This window comes from Pseudophryne corroboree, chromosome 1, assembly GCF_028390025.1.
Source record: "Pseudophryne corroboree isolate aPseCor3 chromosome 1, aPseCor3.hap2, whole genome shotgun sequence".
Classification (NCBI taxonomy): Eukaryota; Metazoa; Chordata; class Amphibia; order Anura; family Myobatrachidae; genus Pseudophryne; species Pseudophryne corroboree.
The window spans coordinates 247,995,900-248,009,576 of record NC_086444.1 but is presented as its reverse complement, the minus strand read 5'-3'; the positions used below and the strand labels follow the sequence as shown (position 1 = coordinate 248,009,576).

Below are 13,677 nucleotides of genomic sequence, written 5' to 3'. Positions count from 1 at the left end.
TATCTAGGATATCATATTTCCAGTCAGGGAATCCGACCACGCCAACCCAGCACTGCACATCCTGGCTGAGGCGATTGCTGGTCGCAGTATAACACCAGTATGTGTGTAAATACATTTTAGGATACCCTCCTGCTTTCTATCAGCAGGATCCTTAAGGGCGGCCATCTCAAGAGAGGGTAGAGCCCTTGTTCTTACAAGCGTGTGAGCGCCTTATCCCCCCTAGGGGGTGTTTCCCAACGCACCCTAACCTCTGGCGGGAAAAGGTATACTGCCAATAACTTTTTAGAAATTATCAATTGTTATCGGGGGGAAACCCACGCATTTTATTTCTCAGATTCAGGAAAACTACAGGAAGTTTTTCCTCACCAACATAATACCCCTTTTTTTTGGTGGTATTCATATTATCAGAAAAGTGTAAACTTTTTTCATTGCCTCAATCATGCAATGTGTGGCCCTATTTGGAAATCACAGTTGTCTCTTCACCGTCGACACAGGAGTCAGTATCCGTGTCGGCTGGGGGGCTGGGGGGGTTATTTCAAGAGGTAATGGTGATCGATACCTTCTGCGTTCCACAGATACCTCTGATGAAACCGCCCCCTAAAGAGGCGGAGAAACGCGTCAGGTGACTGATCTTTGAACGTGGAACGCAGGTGGAACGCAAAACCGGAAGCCGGAAGCACCGAACCCGGAAGCCGCGAACCGCGGCCAAGCACGGCGTCCTCTGCAACTCAGGGCTTGCTGCCTATACCGCTCCACCCGACAGCTAAGTGGTGTAAGAAGGTATCGATCACCATTACCTCTTGAAATAACCCCCCCAGCATCGGGGAACCACCACCGAGCGATCTGTCTGGAAGCACGAGCGAGATCTAATTTCCAGTTACAACACAGATGTGGAACTGTTCACAATACATGCCACCTATTATTGGATTTAACTAACCAGTCCGGACTTGGTGAAGTATAATAAGTTATTTAAAACAACGAACTGCCTATACTAATTTGGTATTAAGCCAAAAATTGCATGCTAAGTATCATTAATTACTAACAGCCGGCATTTATATACTAACTCTACTAATCACCAGCTTACCTGCAGGACTGTCAGCAAGTCTTGAGCATTGGGACATTGGTTCTTCTTAAATGTTTTATTAATGGGATAAATGTTTTATTGTGATACATATAAGATCTAGAAATTAATCAGGAGTTATATTAATAAAAATATTTTTTATATTTTACAAAACCAGCAGCTGTTTGTAATTATATTTTTTTCGGAGCGCCCACATTATTGTGTATATTTTGGCTGTTTCTAGTTTGGGGGATATCCAGATTCCCAATTGTGGGCAGCTAGAGAAATAGAACAATATTATTAAGTAGAAATTAAATTATATTATTTAATTATTCATTCTTTAAAACAGCGCCCACTATCTTCTGCATTTTTCTTGCTGAGGAGATAGGCTCCGCCCCTTTCTCGGCGTCCTTATCATCCGTTTTTCTGTATGTTTTGGCAGGGGTTAAATGCATCCATATAGCCCAGGAGTTATATGTGATGCATTTATTTTAGCCATAAAAAGGTTTTCTAACGATTTATTGCGTCTCAGGGCGCTGCCCCCCCAGCGCCCTGCACCCTCAGTGACCGGAGTGTGAAGTGTGCTGAGAGCAATGGCGCACAGCTGCGGTGCTGTGCGCCTACCTTTATCTGAAGACAGGAAAGTCTTCTGCCGCCGATTTTTCCGGACCTCTTCGCTCTTCTGGCTCTGTAAGGGGGCCGGCGGCGCGGCTCCGGTGACCCATCCAGGCTGAACCTGTGATCGTCCCTCTGGAGCTAATGTCCAGTAGCCTAAGCAGCCCAATCCACTCTGCACGCAGGTGAGTTCACTTCTTCTCCCCTTAGTCCCTCGATGCAGTGAGCCTGTTGCCAGCAGGTCTCACTGAAAATAATAAACCTAAACTAAAACTTTCACAAAGAGCTCAGGAGAGCCCCTAGTGTGCACCCTTCTCGTCGGGCACAGAAATCTAACTGAGGCTTGGAGGAGGGTCATAGGGGGAGGAGCCAGTGCACACCAGGTGATCCTAAAGCTTTCTTTAGATGTGCCCTGTCTCCTGCGGAGCCGCTATTCCCCATGGTCCTTACGGAGTTCCCAGCATCCACTAGGACGTCAGAGAAAAAGTAATTGCACAGGGCCTTAAAAGCTGCAAGTAAACCCAATTAATTTGAAGTTGAGCGATTATAGTCAGTCTGTGTATGCAAGTAACACATGTGCCACAATGGTCTTGCAATTGCTGTCGCAGAAAAAAAAAATTCACAAAGTGATTGACAGGAAGGGGATGTTTGGGGAGGTAATGGAGACAGGGCGGCAAAAGTAGGCAAGTCATGACAGTTTGCAGTGCGTATCTCAGCCTATGACTATGATTCCATACTCCGCTGTAGGGAGGCCAATCCCGGACCGTTTTTTTCAATTCCAGGATTCGGGATTGAAAAATGCTCAATCCTGGGATTCCCAAGATTGCAGTAGGGATCAGTGGTGGGCAGTGGAGAAGGGTGTAGAGAGCAGGGAGGTTGTAGGTAGCAGCGCGGGAGGGTTGGTGTAGGTAACGGCGCGTGAGGGAGGCTGTAGAGCGCACTGCAGTGAGGGAGGGTGGGTGTAAGCCATACTACTTACCATTATGCGGGCGGCAGCCATGGACACACTGAACACGACGGCATTTCAAATGTAGCGCTGCAGCCAATCAGAGAAACGGCAGCAGCGGCTCCTGATTGGCTGCCGCTATTGCGGCCGCTCCCCTGATTGGCTGCCGGTCCACCAGCTCTGATTGGCTGGCGGCCGGCGCTACATTTGAAATGCCGCCGCGTTCAGCATGTGTCAATGGCTGCCCCTTGCGTAATATTAAGTGATGTTACTTACACCCAACCCTCCATCACTGCACAATTGCACATGCGCAATCTAATCCCGTGAATCCCGGGATTGGAGGCTCCAATCCCGGGATTCAAATCCCGGCATTTTTGGGCGAGAATCCCGGGATCTCGCCGTTCCCGATCCCAGGATTGGCCTCCCTACTCCGCTGCAATGACTCCAGCATTTTACTTCTTGCGGCCATTCTGCGCTACTAAGAACTTCCAGAAGCAACTGATCTGTTTTCTGTCCCATGCAGTCATTGAATGCAGCCACTGGGATTTGCAAACATACCAGTGGGCTCTCAATACAAATCCTGGTGGCTGTGACATTTGCATATTTTTGCAATCGCCATGTACAGAGGTGTAGCTGCAAATGGTTTAGCATACATCTCTGAATCAGGCCCACAGTCTTGTTTTACGCATCAGTATATAGTGCCAGAGTGTACACACAAAGGTGCTGTTGAGATGGAGTCAGAGGGTATCAGAAAGGTGGCGAAAAATAATGGGCATTCCTGGGTGATGACTACTGGTGCATGCAAAAACTCAGTGGGCATGTTAAGGGATTGTTGCTGATGTGACAATGCAAGTGGCTGTGTTCACAAACGCAAGTATAGGAGACCGTGGTCAGATGGAGAGGCTGCACCTGTCATACTGTAGGGCTGGTGGAAGGTTTGATGGTGTAACTGAAGGATGCACCAAGCGGTATTACAATGTGCATGGGAGCTAAAAGTGGGCGTCTCAGTACACATTCGGCCACATGGATGTATACAAAGGAAAGAGTTTGTAGGCAATTTGCCTAAACCCACACATAGGTGACCGCCAATGGACGATGCTACATATTATTTTGTGTGGGGGTCAAAATCAGGCCCACAATCCTCATCTAGTCTTTGCCAGAACACTCTGCTATAAAGAGGATCTCTTGGTGAACTCAATGGTTACAAAACGTCAAGGTGCTGTAGCTGCAAAAGAATTCACATCATCACCAGGGATTTGTCCTGTGGTGAGGCATTTGATATGCCTGTTCTCTCCTATGAAAACCATACTTATTCAGCCTGTTTCTGATGGTAGATTGATGAACTTAACACTGGCAACGTTGGCAGAAGCCTTCAGAGCCCTAAACAAAGCTTTTGGGTTTCTCAGACCATATTAAGATCATACAGTATATTTGGTTGAATTTGCTGAAATACCAATAGAAGGGAGCATTGCAATGATTTTAAATATATTCTCTTGCTCACTACAATCAGTGATGTCAGAAGCCGGGCGCAGCCCGCACCCAGGTGTCACCCTCGAAAAGGTGCGACACCAAAATGTCGGCTTCACATTTACATGAGCAGCCGACAGCGCAGGCACTAGTCTCCAGAGGCATCCTGGCAATCTTCGGGGATGCTGGGCTGCCCCCGGAGTGTTGTCACCAGGATCCTACGAGGCCACGTCCCAATTTCGGCCCCTTTCTCCGGCGTGCAAGAAGTAGAGAGTGCACACTGGGCGTCACCAAATTCGGTGACGCCTCTGGCTACAATGATGACCTTCAGGTAATTGGAATTGTTTCTATGATACCATTGAAGATTTCAAATGTTCTGCTTTTCTTGCTTCTCATGTCCAATGTTTGTCATATCCAGGTATAGACACGTAAAGCTGTTTGGGTGACCAAAAGATTGACTCTTCACAGAGGGTGTGAGTAGAAATAATGGGTGCCAGAATGGTGCAACAACTGAATTGCTCCATCGAACGCCCATTAGTTACAGCCTTGCTAAAAACAACTGAATAGCCCCCTTAGTGTTGAAGGTAATACTGTTATATGAGATGTGATAGAAGCACTGGTAAAAAGTAAAACGGGAGAGATGTTTGTCCCTGTTTTCTGGCCTATGTATTTTAAACCACCAGGAAATATCTGTTTCTGCTAAATAGACTTGACTAGAGTTTGGACTTACACTAGAAGTGAATAAGGAGTCCTGGGGGTATAGGTATGAGAGTAAAGGATGGGCTCTCAGAGTCCAGTTTGGGTTTTTAGGCCTTCAGCCTGAGAGCAGGTTAACGAGTGCCTGCGCCTGTAACAGGTTGAGATAAGATGTGACGGGGCTTGGCTCAGAGCTCACTACCTGGGAAATAATAAAACTAACCACGGCTAGATTGCACGAAAACCCTGGGCTGGTGTGCTGTTTTCCTAGCTGCATGTATTTGGAGGTGCTCATCTACTCCAGAAGAGGGCTCCACTATCCTGATCTACTCACAAAGCCTACAACTGTTATCTTGGCAACTTCTGAGCAATGAGAGTTTAGCTGGTGATGTTGAGCTGCTCAGTATTTCCATCTATACTGTACTGTATATTTTGTAATGGTATACCTGTATGAATTAGGATTTGAGTGCTCTTGAATCTGTACATCCGACAATGAGACATCATCTTCCTGGTAGTCCTCATCATCACTTACTTGACTGTCATCGGAATCATATTCTAGTTTGTTTTGTGAAAGGGGAAGCAAAGGCTGTAACGAAAAAAAAAAAAGCAAATTAAATTCATGATCTCCACGAAGACAGTTTCCATTAAACTGCAAAGATTATGTAGCTGTCAAACACTGTACAGCATGTTCAAGCTGAGGTACTGAGACATTCAGGAGAAGATTATAGAATGATAGGAAAGAGGGAGGACATGTGCAGTTGGGAGTCAACAGCATAGAGGTGATGTAGGAGACCAAAGGAGATGAGGAGATCTCCAAATTAAATATAAAAGAAGGGGCCAATAACAAACCCTTTTGAGATACTGACCGGTAAAGGGAAGGAAGTGGAGTCATAGAAAGAGATGGAATAAAGCTATATGAGAAAACGGAGTCATGAATATTGAAGAGTGTAGAAACTGAAGGAGGAAAAGAGTGGTCCACAATAAAAAAAAAATACAGCACACAGATCAAAGATGATTAGTAGAGAAACACTAGGGGTACGGGCGCCACTGGCAAAGTAAGGGACTGGCATCCCCCATATTTGAAATAGGGAAGGTGCACGTGAAAAAAAGGGACATGATCTTGTGGGAAAATAGGATTTTAATACCTACCAGTAAATCCTTTTCTCTTAGTCCGTAGAGGATGCTGGGGATGCTTCAAGAACCATGGGGTATAGACGGGATCCGCAGGAGACATGGGCACTTTAAGACTTTAAATGGGTGTGAACTGGCTCTTCCCTCTATGCCCCTCCTCCAGACTCCAGTTATAGGAACTGTGCCCGCCCAGGGAGACGGACATTTCGAGGAAAAGGATTTATTGTTAAACTAAGGGTGAGATACACACCAGCTCGCACCACAAACACGCCGTACAACATGGCATTAGCAAAAGTCCAGTCAACGGCATGAACAAAATCAGCAACAGGCTGACCATAACTGAAAACACAACCTTTGTGTAACACAAGCAATAACTATTAAAAAAGTACTGCAGATAGTGTCCGCACAGGGACGGGCGCCCAGCATCATCTACGGACTAGGAGAAAAGGATTTACCGGTAGGTATTAAAATCCTATTTTCTCATACGTCCTAGAGGATGCTGGGGATGTTTCGAGAACCATTGGGTTTATACCAAAGCTCTAGAACGGGCGGGAGAGTGCGGATGACTCTGCAGCACCGATTGACCAAAACAAGAGGTCCTCCTCAGCCAGGGTATTAAACTTGTAAAACTTCGCAAAGGTGTTTGATCCCGACCAAGTAGCAGCTCGGCTAACCTGTAATGCCGAGACCCCTCGAGCAGCCGCCTAGGATGAGGCCACCTTTCTGGTAGAATGGGCTTTCACTGATTTCGGTAACGGCAATCCTGCCGTAGAATGAGCCTGCTGAATCGTATTACAGATCCAGCGTGCAATAGTCGGCTTGGAAGCAGGAGCCCCAATCTTGTTGGGAGCCCACAGGACAAACAGAGCCTCTGTTTTCCTAATCTGAGCCGTTCTGGCAACATAGATTTTCAAAGCTCTGACCACATCGAAAGACTTCGATTCCGCCAAGGCGTCAGTAGCCACTGGCACCACAATAGGCTGGTTTACGTGAAACGATGAAATCACTTTTGGCAGAAATTGCTGACGAGTTCTCAACTCCGCTCTATCTGCATGGAAGATTAAATAGGGGCTTTTGTGAGACAAAGCTGCCAATTCAGACACCCGCCTTGCGGATGCCAAGGCCAACAGCATGACCACTTTCCAAGTAAGGAATTTCAACTCAACCTTACGCAAAGGTTCAAACCAATGAGATTGCAGGAACTGCAACACCACATTAAGATCCCATGGTGCCGCTGGGGGCACAAAGGGAGGTTGGATGTGCAGCACGCCCTTCACGAAGGTCTGAACTTCTGGAAGGGAGGCCAATTCTTTCTGAAAGAAAATAGATAAGGCCGAAATTTGTACTTTAATGGAGCCTAACTTTAGGCCCGCATCTACACCTGCTTGCAAAAAAAAGAGCATTTCTGTAGGAGCCTTCTTGGATTCACACCAAGACACATATTTTCTCCAAATACGGTGGTAATGCTTCGCCGTTACTTCTTTTCTAGCCTGAAGTAGAGTGGGAATGACTTCACTGGGAATACCCTTCCGGGCTAGGATTTGGCGTTCAACCGCCATGCCGTCAAACACAGCCGAGGTAAGTCTTGATACACGCACGGTCCCTGCTGTAACAAGTCCTCTCGTAGAGGAAGAGGCCAGGGATCTTCTATGAGTAATTCTTGAAGATCTGGATACCAAGCCCTCCTTGGCCAGTCCGGAACAATGAGGATCGCCTAAACCTTTGTTCTTCTTATGATCTTTATCACCTTCGGAATGAGTGAAGTGGAGGGAACACATAAACCGAGTGAAACACCCACGGTGTCACCACTGCTATTGCTTGAGGGTCCCCCGACCTGGCACAATATCTCTGAAGTTTCTTGTTGAGGCGAGACGCCATCATGTCTGTTTGAGGAATTCCCCAACGACTTGTCACTTCTGCAAAGACCTCTTGATGAAGACCCCACTCTCCTGGATGGAGATCGTGTCTGCTGAGGAAGTCTGCTTCCCAGTTGTCCACTCCTGGAATGAAGACTGCTGACAGAGCGCTTGCATGTATCTCCGCCCAGCGAAGAACTTTTGTGGCCTCCGCCATCGCCGCTCTTTGTTCTGCCCTGGCGGTTTATGTACGCCACTGCTGTTACGTTGTCTGACTGAATCAAGATAGGCAAACCGCGAAGAAGATGTTCCGCTTGCCGAAGGCCGTTGTAAACGGCCCTTAATTCCAGAATGTTGATGTGCAGACAAGCTTCCTGGCTTGACCATTTTCCGTGGAAATTTTCCCCCTGTGTGACTGCTCCCCAGCCTCGGAGACTTGCATCCGTGGTCACCAGGATCCAATCCTGGATCCCGAACCTGCGTCCCTCTAGGAGGTAAGACCTGTGCAGCCACCACAGGAGAGAGATTCTGGTCCTGGAAGATAGGATTATTTTCCGGTGCATGCGGAGGTGAGACCCGGACCACTTGTCCAATCGGTCCCACTGAAACACCCTGGCATGGAACCTGCCAAACTGAATGGCCTCGTAGGCCGCCACCATCTTCCCCAGAAACCGCGTGCATTGAAGAATCGACACTCTTGCCGGTTTCAGAATCTGTTTTACCATGTTCTGCATTTCCAGAGCCTTTTCCACTGAAAGAAAAACTCTCTGTAATTCTGTATCCAGAATCATACCCAAGAACGACAGCCGTGTTGTCGGAACCAACTGTGATTTTGGCAAGTTTAGGAGCCAACCATGTTGTTGCAGAATTGTCAGGGAGAGCGTAACGTTGTTCAGTAATTGCTCCTTGGATCGCGCCTTTATCAGGAGATCGTCCAAGTACGGGATAATTGTGATTCCCTGCTTGCGCAGGATAACCATCATTTCCGCCATAACCTTGGTGAAAATCCTCGGAGCCGTGGACAGGCCAAACGGCAACGTCTGAAATTGGTAATGACAATCCTGAACAGCAAACCTCAGATAAGCCTGATGTGGAGGATATATGGGGGCGTGCAAATAGGCATCCTTTATGTCGACCTACACCATAAAATCCCCCTCCTCCAGACTGGAGATCACTGCTCGGAGAGATTCCATCTTGAATTTTTTCAGATAGAAATTGAGGGATTTTAGGTTCAGAATCGGTCTGACTGAGCCATCCGGCTTCGGGACCACGAACAGGCTCGAATAAAAGCCTTCCCCCCTGTTGTAACGGGGGTACTGTGACAATAACTTGATTTTGACACAGCTCTAGTATTGCAGCGCAAACTACCTCTCTTTCTGGAAGAGAAGCTGGCAAGGCAGATTTGAAAAATCGGTGAGGGGGCACATCTTGAAACTCCAATTTGTAACCTTGGGTTACTATTTCTAATACCCAAGGATCCAGGGCCGAGCTAACCCAGACCTGACTGAAGAGTTGGAGACATGCCCCCACCGGTGCGGACTCCCACAGAGGAGCCCCAGCGTCATGCGGTGGATTTGGCAGAAGCCGGGGAGGACTTCTGCTCTTGGGAACTTGCCACAGCCTGTGACCTTTTTCCCCTTCCTCCTTTTTTGTATTTATTGGGCCGAAAGGACTGCATCTGATAGTGGGGCGTTTTCTTTTGTTGTGCAGGAACATAAGGTAGGAACGATGACTTACCCGCGGTAGCCGTAGATACCAGGTCAGTGAGGCCGTCACCAAACAAGACACTACCGTTGAATGGCAGAGACTCCATAGTCTTCTTAGAGTCAGCATCAGCATTCCATTGATGAATCCACAATGCCATCCTAGCAGAGACTGCCATGGCATTGGCCATTGATCCCAAAAGGCAAATACCTCGCAGCTTCCTTTAGATAGGCTGCAGCGTCCCTAATATGACCCCCAGTGTCAAAAGCACGCTATCCCTGTCCAGGGAATCCATATCAGATGACAAGTTATCTGCCCACTTTTCAATGGCGCTACTCACCCATGCCGATGCCACGGCAGGCCTGAGCAGCGTACCTGTAGTGACATAAATGGATTTTAGTGTATTTTCCTGCTTACGATCCGCAGGATCCTTTAGGGCTGCCGTGTCAGAAGACGGAAGCGCCACCTTTTTTGGACAGACGTGATAGAGCTTTGTCCACTGTGGGGGTTGACTCCCACTTTTCCCTGTCCCCAGAGGGGAATGGATATGCCACCGGAATTCTCTTGGGAACCTGTGACTTCATGTCAGGATTTTCCCAAGCTTTTTCAAAAAGAGCGTTCTGTTCATGAGAGGGAGGAAACGTCACCTCAGGTTTCTTTCCCTTAAACATGCAGACCCTAGTATCAGGAACAGCAGGGTCTTCCGTGATATGTAATACGTATTTTATCGCCACAATCATGTACTGAATGCTCTTAGCCAGTTTAGGATTCAACCTGGCATCACTACAGTCGACACTGGAATCACAGTCCGTGTCGGTATCTGTATCCGCTATCTGGGTAAATGAACGCTTCTGTGACCCCAAGGGGGTCTGAACTTGCGACAATGCATCCTCCATGGATTTTCTTTATGTCTGGTTCTGAGACTCAGATTTATTTAATCTCTTATTCAACCGAACCACATTTGCATTCAAAACACTCGACATGTTTACCCAATCAGCCATCGGCGGTGCCGACACCGTCACTCCCACGGACTTTTCTGTCCCCACACCAACCTCCTCCTGGGAAGAGCACTCAGCCTCAGACATGTCGACACACGCGTACCGACACCCGCAACCACACTGGGCTATAAGGGACAGACCCACAGCAAAGCCTGTTAGAGAAACACAGAGGGAGTTTTGCCAGCTCACAACCCAGCGCCTATCCCGGTACTGAAATGATTAAACAATGCCTCAGCCCTGTTAGCGCTTTTATTACTAATAAAACAGCACCAAAAATAGGATTTTGGTACTAACCAGGTAAATCCTTTTCTTTGAATCCATAGAGTGCACTGTAGTACTCTTGTGATATGGACGGTTCCGCAGAAACAAGGCACTAAATAAATTAAATTTGGAACTACTTCCCCCCTCCATATCCCAGAGTACCTCAGTGTTTTTTTTACTGAGCCGAACAGGAGCTATAGAGAGGTTGACAATGGAGAATTACATATAACAACAAAACGGACAACAATAAAGTTGACACATAACGTTACTGACAACTAACAGTTGACACCATCACCGATAGAACTTGATAATTTGAACCAATCGGTGAGAGTGTGTTACTATAAGATCCCCTGAACTTACCACATACCAGGAAAACTGCTCTGGGTGGGCGTCCAGTGCCCCCTATGGATTCAAAGAAAAGGATTTACCTGGTAAGTACCAAAATCCTATTTTCTTTTTCATCCACTAGGGGTCACTGGAGTACTCTTGGGATGTACCAAAGTTTCCCCCCGGGCGGGAGAGCTGTTTGGCACCTGTAACACTAGGCGGCCAAAGCTAGATGCTGATGCCGCATAAGTATCAAACTTGTAAAAGCGCACAAACGTGTGCACTGAAGACCATGTAGCCGCACGGCAAAGCTGTGTCGTAGAAGCTCCACGACCAGCTGCCCATGACGTTCCCACAGAACGTGTGGAATGAGCTGTTACTGATGTAGGTGGCTGTAACCTAGCATGAAGGTAAGCCTGATGTATGGTCAGTTTTATCCATCTGGATAAGGTCTGCTTAGAAGCTGGCCAACCCATCTTGGCAGCATTGTAGAAAACAAACAACGTATCCGTCTTACAAACTGTAGACGTTCGGGATCATAAACGCGTAGTGTGCGTACCACATCCAAGGTTTCAGAATATCCTGTTAACACAGGAACAACAATTGGTTGATTGATGTGAAAAGAGGACACTACTTTTGGTAGGAAAGCGGGATTCGTCCGAAGTTCCGCTCTGTCATCATGAAACACTAAATACGGTGGCTTGCATGACAAGGCACCCAAATCTGAAACACGCCTTGCCGAAGCTTAGTCTAGGAGAAATTTTTTTTTCTAAGTGAGAAACTTAATATCTACTTGTTGTAAGGGTTCAAAATATGAAGACTATAAGAAAGCTAAAACCAGATTCCAGTCCCATGGCGCAGTAGGTGGAGTGAATGGAGGCTGTACTCTGAGGCCACCTTGCAGAAAAGTGTGTACCGACGGCAATAGAGCCAATCTTCTCTGAAAGTAAATTGACAACGCAGATATCTGCACTTTTAGTGTGGATAAACGCAGACCTCCATCTAACCCCATCTGTAGAAATAACAAAAGACGGGATAACTTGAAGGATGAAGTTGGAAACTTCCGAGCTTCACAACAACCTATATAGGCACGCCAAATTCTGTAATAATGGCCTGCCGTAACCGGCTTCCTAGCTCGTAACATGGTTGGTATAACTGATTCTGCAATGCCCTCTCTTCTTAGAGGGCGATCTCAACAGCCACCCCGTCAAACGCAGCCGCGCTAAATCGGGGTAAAGGAACGGACCCTGTTGTAACAGGTCCGAAAGCAGTGGGAGCAGCTAAGGATCGTCTGCGAGTAGTCCGCGGAGATCCGAGAACCAAGCTCTCCGAGGCCAATGAGGAGCCACTAGTATGACTGTGACGGACTCTCTATTGATCCGTTTTAGTGACAGGGGGAACAGCGGCAACGGTGGAAACAGATACACGAGGCTGTATGGCCACGTGATTGTGTGAGCATCCACCGCCACTGCCTTTGGATCTTTCGTTCTGGACACATACTGGGGCATTTGATGATTGTGGCGAGATGCCATCAGGTCCACTTGAGGGTGACCCCACCTCTGGACCAGCATGTGAATCACCTCTGGATTTAATGCCAATTCTCCTGGATGAAAATCCCGACGGTTGAGATAATCCGCCTCCCAGTTGTCCACTCCCGGAATGAATACTGCCGACAATATCACTTGGTGATACTCGGCCCAATTGAGGATTCAAGCTACTTCCCGCATTGCCATGCAGCTTTTCGTTCCTCCTTGTTTGTTGATGTATGCGACCGCCGTCCCATTGTCTGACTGCACCTGAACAGTCTGAGCCCGAAGCATGTGCACTGCTTGTCGTAGCACATTGTAAATTGCCCGGAGTTCCAGGACATTTATAGACAGCAATCTTTCGTGATCCTCCCAGAGACCCTGGAGCTGATAATTTTGAACTACAGCTCCCCAACCTCTGAGACTCGCGTCTGCCGTGAGAATTATCCAATTCCAGGCGCCGAACCATTTCCCTGTGGTTAGATTCTATACTTTGAGCCACCAGAGTAGAGACACTCTGGCCCGTGGCGACAACCTCACCCTGCGGTGAATCTGCAGATGCGAGCCCGATCACTGTGCGAGCACATCCAGTTGAAAAGGACGTGAGTGAAATCTTCCGAACTGAAGCGCTTCGAAAGCCGCCACCATTGTGCCTAAGAGGCGAATGCACAAATGAACCGAGAATCATACCTAGGAATTGAAGTCGTTGAGACGGAATTAGATGTGATTTCTTGAAGTTGACAATCCAACCGTGGTGAACCAGTACATTGTATGTTAGCAACGCCTGTTGAAGGAGCATTTGTTGAGACGGAGCTTTGATGAGCAAATCGTCCAAGTACGGAACTATTATCACTCCTAGGGATCTGAAATGAGCTAGTCAATACCCGAGGCGCTGACGAGAGGCCAAACGGTAAAGCCTGAAACTGGTAATGGTTCTGTCGTATTGCAAATCGCAAGAACCTCTGATGAGGTGGCCAAATCGGAATGTGTAAGTACGCATCCCTGAGATCCAGTGCAATCATGAATTCCTGTGGCTCTAGACCTGCGATTACTGAATGCAGAGATTCCATCTTGAATCTGTAGTAAGTGA

The 13,677-nt window shown here is 47.4% G+C and overlaps 1 protein-coding gene across 4 annotated transcripts in view; it reads right to left on the bottom strand.

Annotated features, from left to right (window-relative positions):
• The window catches only part of DMXL1 (Dmx like 1), a 444,894-nt gene that overhangs the window by 50,746 nt on the left and 380,471 nt on the right, over positions 1-13,677 (bottom strand). For all 4 annotated transcript variants that reach the window (XM_063964182.1, XM_063964179.1, XM_063964181.1 and 1 more), the window contains one exon: positions 5,231-5,370. In XM_063964182.1, coding sequence (XP_063820252.1) covers positions 5,231-5,370 — 140 coding nt within the window. The remainder of the gene's footprint in view (positions 1-5,230; positions 5,371-13,677) is intronic.